General features: G+C 44.3%; 1 protein-coding gene across 2 annotated transcripts in view; it reads left to right on the top strand.

The window, feature by feature from the left end:
- Positions 1-26340, top strand: part of GGCX (gamma-glutamyl carboxylase) — a 52890-nt gene that overhangs the window by 15217 nt on the left and 11333 nt on the right. For both annotated transcript variants that reach the window (XM_040414520.1, XM_040414521.1), the window contains exons 5-12: positions 12305-12383; positions 17774-17880; positions 22557-22720; positions 23480-23739; positions 23996-24127; positions 24685-24836; positions 24917-25086; positions 25465-25595. In XM_040414520.1, the coding sequence (XP_040270454.1) occupies positions 12305-12383; positions 17774-17880; positions 22557-22720; positions 23480-23739; positions 23996-24127; positions 24685-24836; positions 24917-25086; positions 25465-25595 (1195 nt within the window). The remainder of the gene's footprint in view (positions 1-12304; positions 12384-17773; positions 17881-22556; positions 22721-23479; positions 23740-23995; positions 24128-24684; positions 24837-24916; positions 25087-25464; positions 25596-26340) is intronic.

Here is a 26340-nt window from a genome sequence, read left to right as displayed (position 1 = left end):
AGGACGGCTCAGCAGTGAAGAGAAGCCCTGGGAAGAGGCTGAGGTGAGGTCTGTACATGAGGAGAGGTAAGTGAAGATTACTCAGTGTGAGAGGCAGAGCAATGTTGGGAGTTGTAGTTATTTAACTGGGGCTGTATGTTAGGACTGAAGGTAGGGAAGTTATTTACATGGGACAGTGAGGTGGAGTGTTGTTAATTACATAGGACTGAAATTTGGAAGTGGCTGGGGTAGGGTGATGTTATTTACATGGGACTGTATGTTAAGGGGTAATGTTATTTACATGGGACTGCATGTTGAAGGCGCCTGGGGAGGGGGTGATGTTATTTACATGGGACTGTATATTGGAAGGGGCAGGAGAGATGGTGTGATGTTATTTACATGGGACTGTATATTGGAGGGGGCTGGAGAGATGGTGTGATGGTATTTATGTGGGACTCTATGGTGGAGGGAGGGAAATAGTGTTATTTACATGGGATTGTATTGGGAAAGGTGCTGAGGAATTATAATTTCTGAGGAGACTAAACTGAGGAATATAAGTACAGGGGGCACTGCAGGGGGCATTATAAATACTGGGGGCACTTCAGGGCGAGCATTATAACAGTAGGGGGCAGTATAAATACTGGGGGCACTGTGGAGGTATTATAAATCCAGGGGACATTAGGCGTTCTTATTACTACTGGGGGCTCTATAGGAGGGATCTGCATTATTTCTACTAAGAGCACTATGGGGGCCTTATTACTACTGAGGGGTCTGTAGAGAGCTTTATTACCACTGGGGGAACAATAGGGGACCTTATTTCTACTGGGGGCTCTGTGGGGGTATTATTAATACTGGAGGGCTCTTCTACTAATGGAGGCACTCTTGGGGAGCGTTATCACTGTTGGGTCCAGTAGGGGGCAGTATTACTAATGAGAGCATTCTAGAAGGGAATTACTATTGGTGGGACTATGAGGAGTACTGTTACTATGGGGGACACTCATTTTTCTTCAGGATACTATTTGGCGGTACAGAAAAGTAAGGAAGCTAAGATGTCTGTATGTCACACTCTGCAAAGACGAGGCGGCTGAGAGAAGTGTCCGGACCGAATGGAGAAGATGATGACAGAGAAAATCTACATCAGAGGAGGCCCTGGATGTGAGAGGTATGTGCTGCTGTATAGCAACTACAGTAAAATGTCTTCAGTGCTAGTGTTTGCAGGGGGGAGGGGATGCTGTTGTTCAACTTAGAGATAGGGATCGACCGATTATCGATTTTACCGATATTATCGGCCGATATTCAGGATTTTGACAGTTATCGGTATCAGCATCTATTTTGCAGATATTCCGATAACGTATTGGGAACACAGAACGCGCTGCTCTCAGCGCTCTCCGTCTTCCCTCCGCAGCACAGGGGAGAAGGAAGCAGTGTCTCCCTCCCCCTGTGCTGCTGCTGCCGCCAATGAAGAGACAGATGAGAAGAGGAGGGGAGGGGTTGTGGCCACTGCGCCACCAATGATGTTGACTTACTCATTCATTCAAATTGAACAGGAGGCGGGAGCTGGCTGCAGAATCACATAGCCGGCTCCCGACCTCTATGAGCGGTAGCTGCCATCCGCGGTAGTTAACCCCTTAGGTGCCACGGATCGCAGCTACCGCTCATAGAGGTCGGGAGCCGGCTATGTGATTCTGCAGCCAGCTCCCGCCTCCTGTATATGAATAAATTAGAGATTTATGTTCATTGGTGGCGCAGTGTGGCCCCCCAAGACCCCCAGTATTAATCATTGGTGGCGCAGTGCGCCCCCCACCCCCGTATTAAAAACATTGGTGGCGCAGTGCGCCCCCCACCCAAGCCCCCCCAGTTTTAATCATTGGTGGCAGTGGCCACAGGGTCCCCTCTCCCCTCCTCCTCCGATCGGAGCCCCAGCAGTGTAATCCTGGGGCTCTGATCAGTTACCATGGCAGCCAGGACGCTACTGAAGCCCTGGCTGCCATGTTCAGCTCCATGCTGCTGTGTGCACAAAGCACAGAGCAGCAGGGACAGTGTGAGCTCCTATTCACCCTGATAGAGATCTATCAGGGTGAATAGGACAAGGGTTCTAGTCCCTAAGGGGGTTAAAAGTTAGTAAAAAATAAACACCAAAATATTAAGTATAAATAAAAAAGAAAGATTTACATTTATGCAAATGAGCCTCTAGGAGCAATGGGAGTGTTGTCCCTACTCCTAGAGACTGTTCTCCTTCCTTTGGCTGCAGCTTCCTCATGTTGATTGACAGGGCCAGCAGTGTTCACCTCATCCTGCCTGGCCCTCTCAATCAACCTAAGGACGTGGCCAGAGGAGGGAGAACAGAGCCTTTAGGAGTAGGGACAACACACCCATTGCTACTAGAGACTCATTTACATAAAATAAGAGTTTTCACAAAAACAGAGGCACATATAAAGAAGGACTGTTCAGCTTCATCTGACATTAGGACATGTCTAAAGTCAGCCAGTTTAATAACCATGTTCCTGATGACAGAAGCTTTTTAAAGACATACTTGGAAAACATGACATACAGAGCTACAAAACATACAGGGTAATACAGCGCCACATATGTACCTCTTACACCAGTGATGTCTCCTCTGATGTAGACATTCTCTTTCCTCATCTTCTCCATTCGGACCAGACCACCATGATGATTTCTTTCAGCCATCTCTTGGCAGAGTTTGCCACACAGACATCTTAGTTTCCAACTTTTCCATCATCCTTCTACCTTCTAAATACCCCATCCTGCCACCCCCAATACTGTGCCTGCTGTGCTTCCCAATACTATACTGTAGAAACGGTCTCCCTGAAAATACTAGTACCACACAGATAGTGCGCCCTTCAGTGCACTAAAAAATAACTGCATCCAGCAAATAGTGTCCCTGTCAGTAATAGCGCCGTAAACAGTGTGCACCCAAAAAAATGTGCTAAGCAGGTACTGTGCAAGGGTGCCTCCACAGTAATAGTGCTCCCCAAGTACCACCAATAGTAATAATTCTCTGCCAGAGTGCACTTAGAGTAAATAGTGCCCCTACAGCGCCCCCAATAATAATGTCCCTCATTGTGCAACAGAAGTAATAATGCCCCCATAGTGCCCATACTTATCATGTTCCCCATACTCCCCCAGTAGTAATAAAGCGCTCCATAATGCCCCCAAGTAGTACTAATTTATTTCTTGTAATGTGTGCCAGCAGAAAAATGCTCCCTTATAATGTGTGCCAGTACAAAAACAACCCCTTAACATTTGTGCCAGTAGAAAAATGCCCCCTTACAATGTGTGCCAGTAGAAATAATACCCCTGTATAGTGTGTCAGTATTGCAAGTATTCCCTTAGGCTCCATTCACACATCCGTAATAATGGGTCCGCATCCGTTCCGCAAATTGCTGAACGGGTGCGGACACATTCGTTCTCTATGGGGACGGAATGGATGCGGAGAGCACACTATGTGCTCTCCGCATTTCCGGAGCGCGCCGTCGGCTCCAGAAAAAGATAGAACATGTTCTATTCTTGTCCTCAATTGCGGACTCATTAAGCATTTTCTATTATAGTGCCGGTGATGTGCGGTCGGCAAAATGCGGAACGCACATTACTGGTGTCCGTGTTTTGCGAATCTGTGGATCCACAAAACAGATACGGATGTGTGAATGGACCTTTTATAATGTGTGGCAGTATAAAAAACGCCCCCATATAATGTGTGCCTGTACAAAAATGCCCCGTGTCAGGGCGGACATACCGCCTGTGCAGCTGGTTCCAAGTGTTCGATATCTTGTCTAAGATGTAGTGGCTTAACATGTATGGTCTCTCATCTTTTAATGTTTCCTCTGGATTCTCTCATCAAAGTGATTTGGTTAGTGTGCATACCAACGGCTAGCTATCCATGTCCTCCAAACTTTTTGGAAATTTGTCATAGAAGGCTGTTGTGAGTAAAACATTTTGTCATACATACAGGTGGAGTTTACTAGAGTGATCACCTCAGACAGCGGAGGGGTATGAGAACTCCTCCAGTGTCGAGTGATGACCACTTTAGCCGCCATAAGTATGTGGGCAACCACTAGTCTATAAGGGGGCGCTATGTTATTAATGTCAATAAAAAGAAGAGCCATTTCTGGGGTCAACATTGAGTTGAGTGAGGTAAATTCGGCTATAGGTTTTTAACGCTATCCCATAATGGGGAAATTCTAGGACAAGCCCATAAAATGTGGAGGAGAGACCCTCTATTTCCGCAGTTCCTCCAACAATTGGGAGACGAGGTGGGAAACATTGTGTGAAGCCTGGTGGGCGTATAATACCATCTTAGGCTAGTCTTGAATATCGCTTACTGGTGTGTTACACAGCGGAAAGCATTAGTGACAGTTCGGAAGGCAGAATGCCATTGGTTCAATGTAAAGGTTTGTTGTAGGTCTATCTCCTACTTAAGTTGGGATTGTGTTTTATTCTGCTCCCTCTCCTGAACAAGGAAATTATAGAAGAGAGATATACCTCCTTTTTTGGGGAACCCGTCATGAAGGTATCGCAATATTGCTTTAGGGATACCTCTTGTTATTCTTTCCGTTTTACTCCATAGGGATCTAATTTGCAGGAATTTATAAAATTCCCTATGTGGGATTTAAAAGGTATCATGGAGATGCGAAAAGGACAATACATTGTCCCTATCCATCTTATCCTGTACCGTTTTAACACCTCTGGCCTTCCAGTTCTGAAGATCTAGTCCAGGGATGTGGTCTGTTAAACAAGCTATAGGTACAACAGAGGCAGGGACAGTCCCTTCATCCTTTGTCAACTCTAGGAATTTCTTCCAGGCCGCAGTGGAGATTTTTACTGCAGTTAGGGGGGATGCATGTGGACTAGGGCTGCACGATAAATCGAAAAAATAATCGAATCGCGATAATCTGCAAATGTGATATGGCGATTTGGCCGACCCGAAAATGCCGCGATTATATATGAAGGTGCCCCGCTCACATAACTGGCTTTGTGTGTAAAGTATTTTACTAGTGTGTAAAACAAGCTCTCTCCTATTGATAACATGGTCGCCTCTGTACTCACTGTCACGATGAATGCACTGCAGTGAGCGGGCCGGCCGGCGCGTGACTGACGTCACTTAGTAACGCTCCTGCTTCCTGAAGTGGGAGGAGCGTTACCAAGTGACGTCAGTCACGCGCCGGCCGGCCAGCTCGCTCCCGTTCGCTGTAGTGCATTCATAGTGACAGTGAGTACAGAGGCGGCCATGTTATCAATAGGAGAGAGATTGTTTTACACACTAGTAAAATACTTTACACACAAAGCCAGTTATGTGCACAGTTTAGGACACATGAGGGGACACATAGATAATGAGGGGGACCAGCATAAGATGCTATATGTCTTATGCTGCCCCCCCTCATGGCCCTATGTGTCATAGCACATATCCCCTATAACAGCGTCCTCCACAGATCCCCCACATAACAGCGTCCTCCACAGATCCACCCCATAACAGCGTCCTCCACGGATCCACCCCATAACAGCGTCCTTCACAGATCCACCCCATAACAGCGTCCTCCACAGATCCACCCCATAACAGCGTCCTCCACAGATCCACCCCATAACAGCGTCCTCCACAGATCCACCCCATAACAGCGTCCTCCACAGATCCACCCCATAACAGCGTCCTCCACAGATCCACCCCATAACAGCGTCATCCACAGATCCCCCGCAACACAGCGTCATCCACAGATCCCCCGCAACACAGCGTCATCCACAGATCCCCCGCAACACAGCGTCATCCACAGATCCCCCCGCAACACAGCGTCATCCACAGATCCCCCCGCAACACAGCGTCATCCACAGATCCCCCCGCAACACAGCGTCATCCACAGATCCCCCACAACACAGCGTCATCCACAGATCCCCCACAACACAGCGTCATCCACAGATCCCCCACAACACAGCGTCATCCACAGATCCCCCACAACACAGCGTCATCCACAGATCCCCCACAACACAGCGTCATCCACAGATCCCCCACAACACAGCGTCATCCACAGATCCCCCACAACACAGCGTCATCCACAGATCCCCCACAACACAGCGTCATCCACAGATCCCCCATAACTATGTCATACCCAGCCGCGTCAGCGGCTCATATGGGAAAATCCAAGCAAATAGACCTCTAGCACAATTCCCTTTAAAATATTGCATCGCATATCGTTATCGCAATTTTTAGGGCCCTAATCGCAATCACACAAAATTCCCATATCGTGCAGCTCTAATGTGGACCCAGTTTCCAGGCCATACCTATCAGCGAGGAGCGAAGAGTAGAGCGATGAAGTGAAGCCCTCTCCATCAAAACCCAGTGTTTGTCCGCTGAATCTTTCCACCAGTGGACTAATTGATCAAGAAGGCATGCTGTGTAGTAGTGTCTTAGATTTGGAACTCCCAGACTACCCTTGTTTTTGTGCATCGTTAGTATCGAATATGCTGTTCTAGGATGCCTGGAATTCCAAATTAAATTCATCATTTGTTTCTTGGCTCTGTGATTTGGATGGGGATAGTCCTAAAAAGGTAAAGGATCTTGAGCAAGAGTAGCATTTTGTATGCTGCCACTCTGCCAAACCAAGAAATCAGGCAGGATTTCATGCCCTTAATATCAGCTTGTAATTCATCCAATAAGGGTAGGAAATTAGTATGAAACGTTTTTGAGGTGGGATAAGTAAGTTGGATGCCTAAATACGCTATACTCTCCTGCTGCCAATCCAGAGGAAATAGGTGTTTAAGTCGCAGTAATTGATCATGGGAAAGGCTTTGAGATTTGTCGATATTCAGTTTGTAGTATGAAATTTTGCTAAAGTCATCTAGTATTGCAAATATTCTACTAAGGGAGGTTTTGGGATTGGTACTGATGACAATTATGTCATCTGCAAATAATGCAAGTTTGTGTTCTGTGGCTCCTATCGTGAGGCCTGATACATTTGGGTCTTGGCGGATCATTTCACTGTGCAGGCACTGACTGGGGTCAGTGAAATGGAGGTGGGAGGAGGAGGGCAAGATCAGGACTTTCAGGTCAGCAGTTGGGTTAATGTAGGAAGAAGGGGTAGAGGGAAAAGTGCCAGGGAGGCTAGACCTGAGCTGGAACACCCTAGTAAATATGCCTGTTTGGCTGATATTAGGGATGAACCCAGGACCAGCAACACTGCAGCAGGGCGTTTCTCCTAGCAACCAGGAGGATGACCGCTGCAGGAAGGATAGGAAAAGGAGTGCAGCAAAGGTCAGGCAGATGCTGGTGGTAGGGGACTCTATTATTAGGAGGACAGACAGGGTCATCTGTCGCTGAGACCATGAATGCCGAACAGTGTGTTGTCTGCCGGGTGCTCGGGTTCGGCATATTGCGGATCGGATTGACAGATTTCTGGGTGGGGCTGGGGAAGACCGGCGGTCATGGTACACATTGGCACCAATGACAAAGTCAGGGGGAGATGGAAGGTACTTAAATTATTTTGTGGAACTAGGAGAGAAGCTCAAGTCCAGGACCTCCAAGGTAGTGTTTTCAGAAATACTACCAGTGCCACGAGCGTCACCAGAGAGACAACCGGAGCTTAGGGAGTTAAATAAGTGGCTCGGAAGCTGGTGCAGGAAGAAAGGGTTTGGGTTCATGGAGAACTGGGCCGACTTCTCTGTCGGTTACAGACTCTACAGTAGGGACGGCTGCACCATAATGGGGAGGGTGAAACCGCCCTGAGGGAAAAATGGTTAGATGGCTGGAGGAGCTTATAAACTAGGATCTGGGGGAGGGTGGGGGGTCATATTAATAAGGGGGTAGATAGTGTAGATAGAGATTGGGATATAGAAGGGGACAGTGGGGATTTAGTAGGGGCTGAGGTTAGCGAGGAAAGTAGGGAGAAGACTGGGCAGAACTATACACCGATGAAAAAATACAGCTGCTGGTAACAAGAACCTGTTACATACAAACATCAACCAAGGTAACCCAAAAATCCCAGATATTCACTTTACAGGTAATAGTAATTTAAAATGTATTTTCACAAATTGCAGACGTCTACCTAGCAAAATGGGGGAACTGGAGGCTATGGTACTAGAAGAACACATAGATGTCGTTGGTGTGGCTGAGACGTGGTTGGATTCTATACATGACTGGGCTGTTGATATTGAGGGTTTTACACTATTTAGGAAAGACAGGGTCAATAGAAAAGGCAGTGGTGTGTGCCTGTATGTGAGGAGTGATCTGAAGACAAGTGTGAAAGAGGCAATTGTGGGTGAGGATGGTGAGGATGTGGAAACCTTATGGGTGGAAGTTCAAAGGGATATAAACACTGAAAAAATAATAATACTTGGTGTAATCTATAGACCCCCTAACATCACAGAGGAGATAGAAATGTAACTGTATAACCAAATAGAGCGGGCGGCACAGGCTGATACAGTGGTCATAATGGGAGAATTTAACTTCCCAGACATTGACTGGGGTCATGATTCTGCCTCAACCGCAAAGGGGAGAAGATTCCTCAACATTCTGCAGGACCACTTTATGGGCCAGTTTGTAGAAGCTCCCACTAGGGGTAATTGTCTGTTGGATCTGGTAATTTCTAATGATGCAGAGCTTGTTGGTAATGTTACTGTTTGAGAAACACTAGGTAATGGTGACCACAATATAATTATATTCCCCCTAAACTATAAGAAGCAAACTCTGTCAGGCAGAGCAAAGACACAGAATTTCTAAAAGGCTAATTTCCCTGGGTTGAGGGCAGCATTTCAAGGCATAGACTGGGAGCAGCTACTGTCACATAATACTGAGGATAAATGGGAGAGCTTTAAATCCACATTGAGTAATTGCACAATTTTTTTAATTCCTTTAGGTAACAAGTATAATCGGCTAAAATGAAACCCCTCATGGCTTACAGCTACTGTAAAAAGGGCAATAAAAGACAAAAAAGGGGCATTTAAAAATACAAATCTGAGGGGTCAGCTGGAGCATTTGAAGATTACAAGGGGCTTAATAAAATCTGTAAAAAGGAGATAAAATTTGCAAAAATACAAAACGAACAGCAGATGGAAAGAGAGCAAAACAAATCCCAAAAAATTATTTAAATATATAAATGCTAAAAAACCAAGGTCTGAGCAGGTAGGTTCCCTAAATAATGGTAAGGGGTAGTCACTGAAGATAAGGAAAAGGCAGAGTTACTAAATGTTTTTTTTTAGCTCTGTATATACAAAAGAAGAGAAAGGAGCTGATATCAGTGGTGCTGGGGCTGTTAGTACATCCAGTAATATACGCAATTGGCTAACTGTAGATATGGTCCAAGATAAGTTATATAAGGTAAATGTGAACATGGCTCCGGGTCCAGATAGAATACACCCAAGAGTGCTTAAAGAGCTCAGTTCAGTCATTGCTCTGCCCCTGTTTATAATTTTTAAAGATTCTCTAGGTACTGGTACAGTGCCTTGTGATTGGCGCAAGGCAAACATGGTGCCTATATTTAAAAAAGGATCAAGGTCCTCCACAGGTAATTATAGACCAGTTAGTTTAACTTCTGTTGTGGGAAAAATGTTTGAAGGACTCTTGGGTCCATTCACACATCCGTAGAATGGGTCCGCATCCGTTCCGCAATTATGCAGAACGGGTGCGGACCCATTCATTCTCTGTGGGGCCGGAAGAGATGCGGACAGCACACAGTGTGCTGTCCGCATTTCCGGAGAGTGCCCCCGATCTTCCGGTCCGCAGCTCCGGAAAAAAATAGAGTATGTCCTATTATTGTCTGCAATTGCGGACAAGAATAGGCATTTCTATGGGGGTGCCGGCCGGGTGTATTGCGGATCCGCAATGCACTACGGACGTGTGAATGGACCCTTAAAGGACTATATACAGGAGTATGTGACTGTAAATACTGTATTTTTTGCCCCATAAGATGCAGTTGTCCCCCCCCCCCCCCCCCCCCCAAAGTGGGGGAAAATGTCCCTGCGTCTTATGGAGTGAATACTAATGAGCGCTTCCATTATGGAAGCAGTGAAGGCTTTGTACTCACCGATTCCTGGTCCTCGGCTGTGCACAGCGTGCAGGCGCTCTGTGACCTCACGCTGTGCGCGCCGGTGCACAGACAGAAGCAGGAGGAAGAAGAGCGCGGGCGTGAGTAGCGGGGTCCATGAGCAGGAGAGCTAAGTGAGATAAGTGTTTTTTTTACTTTGTCATCTGAGGCAATGGGGGCTGATATGAGACTGGGGGTCTGATCTGAGGTCTGTATGGGGTCTTATTTATATTGGGGCTCATATCTGCAGTCTGATTGGGGGTCATTAACTTTTGGGTGTGAGCTGAGGTCTTATTGGGGTCTTAACATTGGGGATCTGATTGTAGCTGAGGTCTGAGTAACATTGGGGGTCTGATTGCTGGTCTGACCTGAGGTCTAATGAAAAATATATTTTCTCATTGTCCTCCTCTAAAACCTAGGGGTGTCTTATGGGCCAGTGCGTCTTTTATAGGGTGAAAAATACGGTAATAAGTGATAACCAACATGGGTTACCAAGGACAGAAGTTGTCAGACTAACCTGATTTGTTTTTATGAGGAGGTGAGTAGTAGCCTGGACAGAGGGGCGGCTGTGGATGTAGTGTTTCTGGAGTTTGCAAAGGCTTTTGATACTGTCCCTCATAGACGTTTAATAGGTAAAGTAAGGTCTATAGGCTTGGAAAGTATCGTTTGTAATTGGATTGAAAACTGGCTGAAGGACCGTGTCCAGAGAGTTGTGGTCAATGATTCCTATTCAGAATGGTCCATGGGTTATAAGTGGTGTACCCCAAGGTTCTGTGCTGGGCCCTCTATTATTTAATTTATCTATTAATGATATTGAGGACGGGATTAATAGCACCGTTTCTATTTTTGCAGATGACACTAAGCTATGTAGTACTGTGCAGTCTATGGAAGATGTCCATAAACTACAAGCTGACTTGGACACTCTTAGTGATTGGGCATCAACTTGGCAAATGAGGTTCAATGTGGACAAATGTAAAGTTCTGCATCTTGGTAGTAATAATCTCTGTGCTTCATATGTCCGAGGTGATGTAACACTGGGGGATCATTTGTAGAGAAGGATTTGGGTGTCCTTGTAGATCATAGATTACATAACAGCATACAATGTCAATCAGCTGCTTCTAAGGCCACCAGGATATTGTCATGCATTAAACGAGGCATGGACTCCCGGGACAGGGATGTAATACTACCACTTTACAAAGCGTTGGTGCGGCCTCATCTGGAATACGCAGTTCAGTTCTGGACACCAGTCCATAGAAAGGACGCCCTGCAGCTGGAAAAAGTACAGAGGAGAGCGACTAAAATAATAAGTGGCATGGAGGGTCTTAGTTATAAAGAAAGAATAAAATAATTGAATTTATTTAGTCTTGAGAAGAGACGTCTAAGGCTACTTTCACACCTGCGTTAGGTGCGGATCCGTCTGGTATCTGCACAGACGGATCCGCACCTATAATGCAAACGCTTAGATCCGTTCAGAACGGATCCGTTTGCATTACCATGAACAAAAAAAATAATAATTTTTATTTATTTTTTGTTCATGATAATGCAAACGGATCCGTTTTGACTTTACATTGAAAGTCAATGGGGGACGGATCCGTTTGAAAACTGAGCCATATTGTGTCAACTTCAAACGGAACCGTCCCCATTGACTTACATTGTAAGTCTGGACGGACCCGTTTGCTTCCGCACGGCCAGGCGGACACCCGAACGCTGCAAGCTGTGTTCAGGGGTCCGCCTGCTGAGCGGAGCGGAGGACAAACTGTGCCAAACTGATGCATTCTGAGCGGATCCGCATCCACTCAGAATGCATTGGGGCAGTACGGATCCGTTCGGGGCCGCTTGTGAGAGCCTTCAAACGGAACTCACAAGCGGAGCCCCGAACGCTAGTGTGAAAGTAGCCTAAGGGGGGGGACATGATTAACCTATACAAATATATAAATGGGCCATACAAAAAATACGGTGAAAAACTGTTCCACTGCCTCCGACTGGAGAAGAAAAAGTTCAGTCTCCAGAAGTGTCAAAGCTTCTTTACTGTAAGAACTGTGAGGCTGTGGAATAGACTTCCTCAGGACGTGGTCACAGCAGGAACAGTGGACAGTTTAAAAAAAAAAAAGGGTTTAGATGAATTCTTAAAAGTAAATGACATTAATGCTTATGAAAACGTGTAGAAATCTGAGTCTCACTTCCTTATTGGATTTGCGTCCCCACCTATCCCTTGGTTTACCTTTATGGACTTATGTATTTTTTCAACCTTATCAACTATGTAACTATATCTCTTTGTGCATTGTATTTTTCTCTTGCAGGTCTATTGATGGGTTATTTAGTCCTCGGAAGCGCAACGCACATGTCCCACTATGGAATTACACTCTCCTCCGTACTCAGGTAATATTCTGGAAAGGCCAAATGAATATACCGGATCTCAGGAGTCCTGATCATCATGAACCCTCAGATCTCCCTAGCGCCCGTGGAGGAGTGACCACTCTTTTTTTCTGTAATGGCTATAAGAAGTAAGCCGCCAATCAGCGGCGGGGGAGGTGAGGAGCTCATGAATATCGGACTCCAAGCAGGTGTACTGAACGGATTGCAGCCGACATCTGGAGCTGCTCAGATACTGGGTTTATCGAAACGACTGGGTCAATAAAAGTAGGCGACCCAATGTTTTTCATCAGGGTCTCTCTCACCATTTTATGCTGCCCTCAAGGCAGAACAAAACTGATGACATAATCCCTTTAAAGGGGAGGTCTGCTGTAACCAGTACATGGTTATATGTGTGTGATAGAGGGGAGTCTCCTACCTAATTGATTAAAGCTGATCTATACTGTGTCGGTGGGTAATAATTCAATTAAAAATTATTAATTATGGTCATAAAAATAATTAATCATAAAAAATTTTTTTTTATAAAATTTGTCATAAATTCTTAAAATCATGACCTGGTGAATTGTAGACAACCTAATTGATAAAATTCACATCTGAGTCCGACTATTTCCTCAGATAAATAAGTTATTTTTGACGTGAGATGACGTTAATGATAAAATGTAGTTCTGCATTATACAATAATACACAGGTATTATAAAAATATGCAGATTTATTGGTTACAAGGTTATAAACATATATAAGTAAATGAACACAATGATACATGCAAATGAATATATATAGCATTAATATAAAGCATTACAAGCTTAACAATACATGTGAGTGGAAATAACTTGTCACATTATACACAAGCTATTATTAGGTTAGGACATCAAAATATGGACATAAGTTATATACATCACTTCTGTTCAGAGAAAACCTCATGATATAAAGATGGGCATGTCTAATCCTAGACATCAATATAGAATGCTAAATACATTCCGCCCCCCCCTAACCAACTACACATCATATGACTTCAGGCATGGGCAAATCCATCCAAGGATATAACTTAGAAGAGATAACTGTATCTTTCCGCCCCATCCTGGACTATTTTCACATACATAACTTTGGTAAGACTATTAAGACAAATAACAGGGATCTAGGATCTTAAATGGAAAGGATTTGACGTCTTTCCCGTGGGAATCCATCACTTAGCTTGGCGAAGAATGTTCTACCAATATCAATATATATATATATAAGCAATCATTTAATGCTTTGCTAGATTATGAGTCTAGATTCTTCTGCAGGTAGAATGAAGCCTCACAATATCCTAAGACTACATCTCAATATGGAGACGATCAATTAATTAAATCATTTATTTATTCGCCAATCTAGATGGTATAATTTCACCCACACTATCAAATTAGTCTTAATAAAATGAAATATCATTTCCTGTGTCTCTTACCAAGTCCTAGTAGGAATCTCACTTCTGCTCCTAGGAAAGCTGGGTGGTCCATCATAGCACATCTCATCATGGCTTTCATCTTGATAGACCTCAACTTCTCCTCTCCTTTCTCCTTCTCTCTTTCTTTTTTTCTTCTCCTTTTCTCTCCTTCCTGTGTATGGCTTATGATCCCAAACTTATCAGTTAGACACACCTTCCTAGTTTGGATCTTTCCAATCATTGTCGGATGGGCGTGATCATTGATAAAAAAATGTGACATCATAACCTTACCCAGAATGCACTTTTGCTACTGTTGTAATGTCACCTACTGATGCCTAGGTGGCACTGCTGTATAAGCTATCTGCATCATAGCATAAAGGGTTAACTTATATAAGTCTGAATATACATTTTGACCTTAGAAGCTTTAATTCAAAGCCATAGGGATTAATTCTGACACTTGTAGCAATTAGAGACAGACCTCTAGGCGTCTCTTTTGAATGTTTCTCACACTTAATTTATGGGTCGTAAATGCCCTTGTTTTCTCACAGAGATATCAGTATCTCCTCTGTCATACCAAAGATGTGATTAATTGTTACAAAACACACATCTTCACAGACACTCTTTTTTTTAGAGACAGATACTCCCAATGAGAAATATATACAATATACTAGATACATGTTGTCTTCATAACATATAACAATATAATATAAACAAATATATATATGTCCTACTGATTGTCTTATGCTAAGGACTAACTAAGGCTCAATAAATGAATACATACATATTATATATTTTGCTTCATTAATAAATGCCTAATTGTATAGGTAATTATCACCAGCTGCATCTTATCTTTTTCTCCCGTCATAAATTTAAGTAAGTAAACAAGGATGCCTCTTCTCAGACTGGTATATTCATGGGAAGGATAACACTGAAGAGTATAAACCTTTGTGTGACCTTAATTTGGCCTACTCAAGACATACAAAATTGCAACTATAGTCGAGCATGGCTCTTAAAGGCAATGAACATCCATTTTGACAATAATGAATTGGATATCAATGCATTTACCTATGAAAAGGCACAACAACTGGAAGATGCAGCCTGTCCGTATATTGCTCATTGATTTTGGAGAGTGTCCTCTAATGCTTCATGAGCTGGAGGCCGGGGAGGGGTCATCACCAGAGAACCAGTTATGTTGCTTCAAACAAATCTTAACCCCTTGATATAGCATATGTTTTGAATTTTTTGGTGTATTGTTTGTTATTTATGTTTTCATACTTTTGCACAATAAAAACATGTTTTATGGAAAATGGCATTTTTATGTCGCGGGATTCTGAAAGCCATAACTTTTTATTTTATTAGTGGGATGGGTTGCAATTTTTGGTGGCACTATTTTAGAATACATAATATCTATGACTTATATATATATTTTTTCTTTGTTTTGGTGGTGGGGGAGCCAAAAACCCTGCAGGAATTTCTCCCATTTTGGCATTTTGTTTGTTATTTTTCCCTTACTGTTTATTCCAGGGGTTGTTACAATTGCATTGGTACTAAATATGTACCGTATTTTTCGCCCTATAAGACGCGCCTAGGTTTTAGAGGAGGACAATAAGAAAAAAATATTTTTCATTAGACCTCAGATCAGGCCCCCAATGTTAATCAGACCTCAGCTCACAGCCCCAGTCAGACCCCAAATGTTAATAAGACCCTCAATCAGACCTCAGATTAGACCCCCAATGTTAATAATACCCCAAAAAAGACCTCAGATCAGCCCCCCATGCCTCAGATCAGCCCCCCATGCCATTTATCAAACCCCATGACCAGATTTTGCTGGAATGGTCTTTGGGCACCATATTGCATTTGAAGAGACCCTGAGGTACCGTCACAGTCAAAACCCCCAAAAAGTTACCACATTTTGTAAACTACACCACCCAAGGAATTTTTAAGGGGTGTATCGAGCACTTCTTCACTCAACAGGTGTTTCATAGAATTTTTAATACTTGGGTGTGAAAATGATTTTTTATTTTATTTTTTATTTTACAAGAAAATGGTGCTTTAGGCCCAAACTTTCTTTTTCACAAAAGATAACAGGAGAATATCCCCCCACAATCTGATTTTCAAAAATCTTCCTCTGAGCGGAAACCTAGCGGGACCCCATTATAGCCTATTCCGTTCGGCTCAGTTATGTGCCTAATCCGTCCTATAACGGAGCAGGAGACGGAAAGGCTGAACGCTGATGTGAACTCGGCCTTAGTCAGCCATGTCTGGGGGTGAGAGAAGCCTCAGTCAGTGTGGGGCTGCAGCTCACGTTCAGACCGCGCTGTGCTGCCGTCTGAGCGTAAGCTACTGAAAGGGTGGACATCCCTGCGTCCGTCCAGGCACTGCGCCAGACGGAGGACAGGGAGCCAGATAACTGGACTGTCCGGCATAAAACCTGACGTCTGCCCACCCTACTGACACCTAATAGGACTGTGAACGGTACACGTTCCAGTAAAGTGAATGAGCACACAATCAATGGGGGAGCCAAGTCTGAGCAGATAGAACATTATCATTACTGATTTCAGTGCTGTGCAAAATGGCTTGACAAGAAAGAAAAGTGTCTCTCAAGCGCCACCTATTGTTAGTGGGCCCCCCCCCCCCAAAAAAAAGCTCCAGATTTCTTGCATGTCCCTTTTTTTTTTTTTTTTGTCAAATCTTTATTTTATTTTCATCACATTACAGCAATTAATATGACATTGCTTAATGATAACAATTAACAATAACTGTTCCATCATCTATATTGGTCATACATAAGCAGAGAAATCATTGCTATATATAAAAATATATATCTAATATGACATGTTGATACGTTGTATCATTGCATAGCTAACATATAAATCTACCTCTGTACATGGGTGTTCCGCTGATGCAAACTGACCATATAGGCCATTCTAACCATCTTTGACATTACCGTTATGTTTCCCAATGTTGAAGCTTGAGGCCTATACCTAGTCTAACTTGACTTCATTTCCTTATGAGAATTCTATCATCCAGTATTCATCATCCCTTTCTGTTTTTACACCAATCAAACCATTTGTTCCACATTAGCAAAAATTTATCATGTGACAGCGACTCCCAGCTTGTTAGTTCCTCCAACTGACAAATTTCTTGTACCTTTTGAATCCATTCACCTTTACTAGGAACATCTATAGATAACCAATATTTTGGTATTAGTAGCTTAGCAGCTGCTATCAATTGTGCTATGAGCGAATATTTTGTTAATTTATAATTACTATCAGATAAGTTGAGAAGTGCTACCTGTGGCGTGATGGGTGAACTTATAGAACAAATGCCTTGAACTTCTTTAGAAATCATATCCCAAAATTTTTTAATCTTCGGGCACGACCACCATACATGGAACATGGTACCTCTAGATTCCCCGCATCTCCAGCAGTCTGCTGAATAAGAAGGTGTAATGGTATGCAGTTTGTCAGGGGTTCTATACCACCTTGTGATCAATTTGAAGGAATTTTCCTGGATTTTTATACACCTTGATAAGCCATGTGATTGAGCTAATATTCTGCCTATTGTGTCTTCTTCGAGGTGTTGACCTATCTCTTTACTCCATTGTTTCATATATGATGGTTTGCTATCCAAATTCTTCTCTAATAGTTTGTTATATATTTGTGAGATAACTCCTCTTTTGCTTGTAGTTTGATTCCAAATCTTATCATACCATGTGGGATTATAGCTACTTGGAGTGGTGTTTAAATACTGTGCACAGTATTTTTTCAATTGGGAGTAATGAGTCATACTCCAAGGAATATTACCCCATCTAGTTTTTAAGAATGTTATGTCAGGTACGCTTCTGTTTTCTACCAAATCACCTCTTGCATGTCCCTTTAACAACTGATGACTGAGCAAAATAACTTAAGAAATAGCGACTTTACACTGCTTGGATTGGGGTATCTAACATTCTTACTGGTGATCAATCTTCCAGATCTTCATTGTGTATTTTATCGCTGGTATCAAGAAGCTGGATGCGGACTGGGTGGAAGGGTATTCTATGGGCTCGCTGTCACGTCACTGGCTGTTTGATCCATTCAAGTAAGAAAATACTCTTTGAGTCTCTATCATATGCTCATGTATATACTGTATTATGTATATTCAGTTCTGGCATCTGATTTGCATTATGGATATGGATTTTTTTGTTTTTGTTTCTTTTTTCATATTGTATTCCAGTCATACTTACTCTCATTGACCAGCCTTAAAGGGGTTTTCTGACTTTTTTATACTGTCATCACAATCTGACTGGCAGGGGTCATACACCCGGGACCCCCACCGACCAGCTGTTTGAAGAGACCAGTGCGCCACAGCATTCTCACAGTTTAAAGGGGTTGTCTCATCATGGACAGTGGGGGCATATCGCTAGGATATGCCCCCATTGTCTTATAGGTGCGAGTCCCACCGCTGGGCCCCACACCTATATCGAGAACGGAGCCCCGCACAGTGGTGGCTGGAGGACTCCGGTCCGGCCACCACCAAGCCGGCTCCTCATAGAAGGGAATGGGAGCGTACCGCACATGCGCGGCCCCCGCTCCCATTCATTTCTATGAGGCCGACTGAAATAGCCGAGCCAGCGCTCGGTTATTTTCGCCTGCTCCATAGAAAATGAATAGAAGGCTGCTGCGCTTGCACAGTGTGCCCTCCTTCACTTTCGGGGCTCCGTTCCCGATATAGGTGTGGGACCCTCACCTATAAGACATTGGGGGCATATACTAGCGATATGCCCCCATTGTCCATGATGAGACAACCCCTTTAACCTAGGCCAGTGATGTCACATTCATCGGTAACGTGGCCCATGCGCAGCTCAGTCCCATTCAAATGAATGGTGATCTGATCTGCAATACCAAGCACAACCGCTATACAGTGTACTGCACTGTGCTTGGTAAGCTGTGAGGAGGCCGCAACACTCACTCAACCAGCGGATCGGCAGGGGTCTCAGGTGTCGGACCACCTTCGATCAGCTACTGATGACCTATCCTGAGGATAGTAATAAGAAGTAGTTGTAGAGCAGCACAAAATGGACCTGAGGATAGGTCATCAGTATAAAAAAAAGTTGGAAAGCTTCCTTAAAGGGGTTCTCTTGTTTCAAAATGATTTTTTTCCCTCTGCGTAGAGTTCTCCAAACACTGCACGTTGTTGCCCCATATACCTATTTTTCATGTCCGCAATGCATCACTGCATCCCGCCAGGAACTTGCTGACTTCTCCAGCTTCGTGTTGAGTTTTCTTACCAGTCCCAACCTGCTTTATTCAGAATGTTTGTCAGGGCTTGCTCCACTTAGCTAACATGGACAGGGGATTGGTTAGAAATCCCCACAGGTAGCTGATGAAAACAGGAAGTGCTGCTTGTAAACATCTTGCCAGGATGCACTGATGCTGAGAACAGGGGAAGGAAAGTATATGAAGCAAGAATATGCTGTGTTTTGGATGCTGCATGCAAATAAAAACATTTATTATGAAACTGGAGAACTCCTTTAAATATGCATCAAAAATACAGGCTGTTTTTGTTTTCAGGCTCCACAGACTACTATGACAAAAGGCTAAAACCCATGCTAAAATGTACGATTGAGTAATGTCGCACTAAAATGGGGTGGAGAACCACGCAGAGGTGCACCCACTAATCAGACAACACCCAGTCTGAAAATAGTGGATAATATAAATAATGGAAGTGGGGCACACTCTAAAAGTATAGGGATCTTTAATAACAATATTGATAATAACAATACAATACGATATCAGCAAGTATAAAATTGAATGTGAAGCAGCAGATAAAATGGTACCGACAATAGGATGGGTGGTGGAATAAATAGGGTAATAAATAGATATAGAATATAACTATATAAAATACATTAAATCAGACAATATATTCAATAAATGTGGATCCCAATATTAGTTGTTGGATATGAGTATTCAATATGATAATATAAGTAGTTCACTGGTTATGCTTTGTGAGATATTCCATATAGGATTTGTGCGGTAATATAGATTATCCTCTCCTGCAGACAGTCCTCTATCGCCACAATATCGATGGTCAAAGTCCCAAAGTCTCAAGCATATGCAGCCTAAATGTTTGGTTATACAATAGTCGGGCTGTTCATACGCACAGCGGCGTCCCGCTGTGCAAGAGCTTACCCGAGGGTCTTTTGATGCTGGATCGTGGGCTCTCGACTCGGTATGTCCGTCCTGTCTCCGGTCTCAAGAGCTAATATCCAGATTAGAATTTTGGCGCCAGTGAGGTTTGTTTGCTCCACGTGGTACAGTTACCTCTCGTGTAGTAGCAATGACTCACTTCGGCACTTCGCTGGTTAAAGTAGCAATTTGTCCAGGCTTCCTCGGTCTTGCAGGGTCTCTCCACTTGTTGGGGGGATAATACCAGACGCGTTTCGGGGATTTACAGAAGTGACCCCTTCCTCAGTGTAGTAAAAACTGGTATAATAATCAGAAAATTGTATCAAAATTATAAAAATACATATATGTATTTTTATAATTTTGATACAATTTTCTGATTATTATACCAGTTTTTACTACATCAGGCATATTCAGCTACCCCTTAATAAATATATTCATCCATACAACACAAATGTTTTGAGTGCCATCCCTCTACTTTCTTTCACTTTATCCCTACCACAAGCGTTGGGTACGCTTTGTCTGGATTGAGCACCTTACTCCATCTTTTTGGGTCATAGAGAGCCGCCTCATTCTTATACTGTAAAATAAAAACAACCCTAACATTTACTTTTGTAAATTGAGCCTCTTTATTCTTTTCTAGTCTCTTGTTATGCACAGAATGGTCACTAGATGGTGCTATTTAGTTCCTGCCTATATATAAACCTGGACTTTTGAGATATTGGCGTGGTCATGTCTCCACAGTGTGCCCTCTGTCTGCATATTATATAACAGGGTGGCTGATTTCCAGTCCTAGAGGCACAGAAATGACTGGCCCTTCTGGAGTCCACAATCACTTAACCATATAAACATGGTTGCCACAACTAAGGCTTGATAAAGGGTTGTTCCCATCTTGTAAAGTGATGGCATGTTGTCAGGATATGCCATCACTTTGACGGAAGGGAATCTGACCTCTGGGACCCCCACTCATCCTGGTAATGAAGGTGCAGCAGTGTTCCTATAGCTCTCCATCTGCTTCATTTTTTTTTTGGTTTCAAACATTTGTATTAGAGGGTATAGCAGACAAATAGTACAAATTGCGGTAACTGCACTGTCAAGTGAGCCCCACGCAGGGGGTGACGAAGAAGCCGATATGCAGTCCATTGAGAGTATTACAAAAGCAATGAATTCAAAGACAAAAAAACCCCGGTAATAATAATAACATTGGTCCCAGTAAAATAAAGAAAAGAGAGAAAAAAGGAAATATGAGATTCAGCGGCGTGGTGCGGTATTTCCAGGGATTGGTTAAATGTCGGTATCCAGCATCCTGTATGCGGTCAAACAGTTCCCCATTCACAGCATGACATAATTTAATCTATGTAGGGTATGGGAGGAGGACAGCCAAGGCTGCCAAAGTTTCAAATATGCCGCCATTGTGTCCGTTTGGATTGTGGTGATCTTCTTGCTTCATTTTTTTATGCACATTGGTGCCCTGGCCACCACTTTATGGGAAATGCAAGCTGGCCCTGTACATGTGAATTTCCCTGCTCAGATGTATGGGCATGTAGGGGGGCATGTAGTGCCATAGGGGGTGTGAGGAGACGTGTAGTCTGTCTGCATCAGCTGTACTCTGTATTAGTGGTTTAGTGCATGGAGTGGATTTGCAGGGTGTTTTCCCCCTTTTTAGGGGAGTCTCCTGGGCCTCTCCTCTGCACCCGGTTATGTTGTTATGCCCTCTTGCCAGTCAACTACGACCATATTTTGAGTTTAGGGGCAGTTGCCGTTATGGCCATTATATATATATATATTTTTTAGCAAACAAGGACTACAAGTAGCAGCACACTGCTTAAAGCACAAAGACGCTTGCAAACACTGGAAACATTGTATTACTGCTATACTTACTATATGAAAATTAGAAACTCTTTGTGCATTTTTGATCTAAATAGTGTTGGGCCCATCTACCAGAGACAAGGTGCCTTACAGCAGACGGGGCCTACACTGATCAGATTTGCCTCTACAATGCAAAAGAAAGTTACCCCAGTACCTCCAAACTATGGCTAAAAAGAGGAGGTGCATTGTACATTTGGGGGAGTGGCTGCCCCCTTTTGGATCATGAACTCCCGCCCATATGAGTATGATGTAGCTGTAGTCCACATTGCCCTTAAATTTGTAGGCAAAAAGCCCAGAAGAGGCAAGTCTGATAACGTAGGTCCCATCTGTTGGAAGAATGTGTGCTGCTACTTGTAGTCCCTGTTTGCGCTTACATTGCAGTCATGATGGCTTGCACTTGCACCTCTTTTTTTTTTTATACATAGTTTGGAGGGGCTTTTCTAACTTTCTTTTGTATTCTAGTTTTTTTTTTAGGTCAGAATGAAATAGAAAACATTCCTAAAGAGCTTTCTGTCCAATTGGTGAATTTTCAGTTTAGATGAAAGCAGGCAAATGGCTAAAGTGCTTTTCAGTACCTGCTGTACAATCACTTTGTGACCCCATCGTGGATGATGGGCCTTACAGGGCCCCCGGCAGTCGTGGTTATAGCACATAATTCAGATTGCGTTGTCTCATCCTCTCCATCCCCGAGCATAAAATACTTGTGATCTGTCCTTCTTTTAGGCTGTTTCTGTCGGAGGAGATGACGAACCTTGTCGTGGTGCACTGGGGGGGACTGATCCTCGACCTGACGGCCGGATACCTTCTCTTCTTTGATGTCACACGTCCCAGCGCCATGTTTTTTGTTTCTTACTTCCACTGCATGAACTCTCAGCTTTTCAGCATAGGTGAGTACTTTCCTTGTGTGTAACTGTCTGTAAATGGAGGGGGGTATGTAGACCCCCTATCTATCGTACCATACCCCTCCTCCTTCTGCACTATGACTCTAAATTCATGTGAAAGGGGTTTTTATTTGGCGCTTATATTAGGTTCCAGGTGTACAGCTGACACGGGCGGGGGGGGGGGGGGGTGACCGCACCACTGGGAACCCATGATCTGCTGTTAGTGTCATGGAAGCTGCAGTATAAATGCATTACTTGACTAGTGTTAAAGGGAAAGTATCATAAATATTTAAAAATTTCCAATTTTTTTTTTTATATTCTGAACATGATTATGGAGGTGGCCATCTTGCCTGCCCGTCAGCTATTGTGAATGGCGGATCCTGTGTTATCTGTCTAATCTATCACTGTAATCCTGCATGTGATGATAATTAGATGACTGCTGAGAAGTGATCTCCACAGAACAGGAAGGATTAGCGTATCGATCTGCAAAATACTGATAAGTTCCGTGTGCAGTCAGTATTTTTATTGGTCCCATCAATAGAAAGGACTACTCTCGTTTGCAGATAGGGACCAGAAAAGGACCTGCGCAGAGATTTTCAGATTGGGCAAAACAAGCAGATGTGGCCACATAGAAATGCAAGGGTCAATGAAAACCAACTGATGCCACAATAAAGATACATTTTTGCAGGATTATTACCTTTGTCCATGATTGCACTCCACCTGGTTTCTTACCCCCTGTCTTCCGTACTTACGGCCTCCTCACAGGCATGTTCTCATACACTATGTTGGCCACCAGCCCGCTGTTCTGCTATCCGGATTGGCCCCGACGACTGGTGTCTAAGTTACCCCGCTGTTTACACTGGGCACTTCCTCACACGCAGCCACCGCAGAAGAGCTCCGAATGTGTCTACCCAGGACAGAAGGGAAAGGGCTCGCCAGGCCTACGACAGAAACTAGGAGCCATCTTCACTGTTATCTACATAGCCGAACAGCTCTTCCTGCCCTACTCACATTTTGTCACCCAGGTGAGCGCTCACAGATGTCGCCGTTCTTACTGTCTGATAATGGTATCGCTAAAATATACCATAACACTATGATCCAACACGATGGAGGACAAAAGAGGGTCTGTTTGGCCTCCATTCGGGCTGATATTCACCGTTATACCTTTTTTTGTGTAGTACAGAAGTATACAGTAAAATATATTTATTTATCTACACATCCATCCTACACCTCCGAACAGGTTCTGTCTTCGTTAATTATATTCTGCATTGTGATTTAAAGGGTTACAATAACTGGACAAATGGCCTTTACGGTTACTCGTGGGATATGATGGTGCATTCACGCTCACACCAGCATGTGAAGATTACCTACAGAGATGGAGTCACTGGGGAAGTTGGATTTCTTAACCCAGGGGTGAGTATAGGATTTTAAGGATACCAGAAAAGTCTGGAAAATTGTGATACTTCAACAAGACCTCTAAAGCTCTGGTCTGCTCGGCCCCGACCTCTAAAGCTCTGGTCTGCTCGGCCCCGACCTCTAAAGCTCTGGTCTGCTCGGCCCCGACCTCTAAAGCTCTGGTCTGCTCGGCCCCGACCTCTAAAGCTCTGGTCTGCTCTGCCCCGACCTCTAAAGCTCTGGTCTGCTCTGCCCCGACCTCTAAAGCTCTGGTCTGCTCTGCCCCGACCTCTAAAGCTCTGGTCTGCTCTGCCCCGACCTCTAAAGCCCTGCGCGCTCGGCCCCGACCTCTAAAGCCCTGCGCGCTCGGCCCCGACCTCTAAAGCCCTGCGCGCTCGGCCCCGACCTCTAAAGCCCTGCGCGCTCGGCCCCGACCTCTAAAGCCCTGCGCGCTCGGCCCCGGACTCTAAAGCCCTGCGGGCTCTGCCCCGACCTCTAAAGCCCTGCGCGCTCGGCCCCGACCTCTAAAGCCCAGCGCGCTCGTCCCGCCCTGTGCTGACATAATTGTTCTTCAGGTTTTTACACAAACTCGACGCTGGAAGGATCATTCCGACATGCTGAAGCAGTATGCCACCTGCCTGCAAGGCCTGCTGGGAGCTTATAATATATCCGAGCCTGAAATATACTTTGATGTATGGGTGTCAATCAATGACCGCTTCCAGCAGAGGTAAGTACACTGGAGCAATATGGAGTAATATGACCTAAATAACTCCTGAACACAGTAGACATGTATGGATTCTCTGACAGGTTGTATGACCCCACGGTGGACGTTGTGAAAGCCGAATGGTCCCCCTTCCACAAAACTCCTTGGGTTAAACCGTTACTGGTAGATCTGTCACCGTGGAGAGCCAAATTCCAGGAAGTTGAGGACAGTTTGGATAATCAGACCGATGTGGTGTTCATTGCAGATTTCCCAGGTAATGTTGCAGGCCTTGGCACTTTGTTATGGTCCACCCACTGCTGGGGAGTGACACTGCCATAGTAAATACTCATCGCCCATTGTCACCGGGGCTTGCCCTTAGAATGCAGACATTGTCAGACTCTGGAGGGACACCCCCTGTTGACAAGGGGAATAGTACAACCAGTTTCCGCTTTAGCAATACATTTCCAGTAGGAATAACTGAGGAATTGCACAAATCAGAGTTCTAGAGTTATTATATAGTAGGTGATACAGGGATTTACTATAACAAACAGGAGATTTGACAGGCCATCTTTAATCGTACCCCCATTTTTTTCATGGTTTATTAGTTATGTCAAGTATTAATCTGTTTATTTCTATCCACTCTGGATGATAGGCCTTCACTTGGAGAATTTTGTGAGTGAGGATCTGGGTAACACCAGTATCCAGGTGCTGCAAGGTGAAGTCAATGTGGAGATTGTGAAGGACGCCAAGAACGTCACCCTGACACCGGGAGAGGGCATGCAGGTGAGCGCTGATTCGGGGTCTGCTTCCTTGCTTGTAAACTTGTGATACATGGTTGGACACTGTCTGCAGGGACTCCATTTTCTCTTCCTTGGTTCCTTATTGTAACTTAACATTCACTTTCGCCAGGGCCGTAGCTATAGGGGAAGCATGGGAAGCTGCAGCTTTGGGGCCCTGACCCAGAAGGGGCCCATCCAGGATGAGGAGGACTAAAAGATTTGGTCAGGGCCCCCTCAACAGTATTACACAATGAAAATATATACAGTGACATTATAGACGGTGTAGAAAACGGATGGAACAGCTGCCGGGCCTGGTCTGAGAGAACGATCTTTACTAGCCACACGAATGGGGGCGGCATGAAAGGAAGGGGTTGAGAACAAATTACTGGGAGAGGGGGGCCCAGTCATTTCTAGCTACGCTACTGACTCTCATTTTTTTCACAGTGTTAGAAATAGTCTAAATTTATAGTTTTTTTTATTGATTTTTTTTTATCACAAAAAAGCCGCCAAAGTTCCTGCCTCTCGAAGCACTATTCACTACAGCGCAGCCACGTATGTGGTGTACGGATACTGATTTGTATTACACTCTAATTGCTGCAGTGACTTCCACTGCCTGCGCCCTGCGAGGACAGACAGGAGCAGCGATGTTCTTACTGACCTGCGCAGGAACGTCTACCTAGGACATGACGGAGCCTAGCGGAGGGTATGGGCAGGAGATGTACTCCTGTCGGGACAGCGCTCACTTCAGC

Source organism: Bufo bufo, chromosome 1 (assembly GCF_905171765.1).
Source record: "Bufo bufo chromosome 1, aBufBuf1.1, whole genome shotgun sequence".
NCBI classification, from domain to species: domain Eukaryota; kingdom Metazoa; phylum Chordata; class Amphibia; order Anura; family Bufonidae; genus Bufo; species Bufo bufo.
The sequence above is the reverse complement of the archived record's forward strand: the minus strand, read 5'-3'. Positions and strand labels throughout refer to the sequence as shown.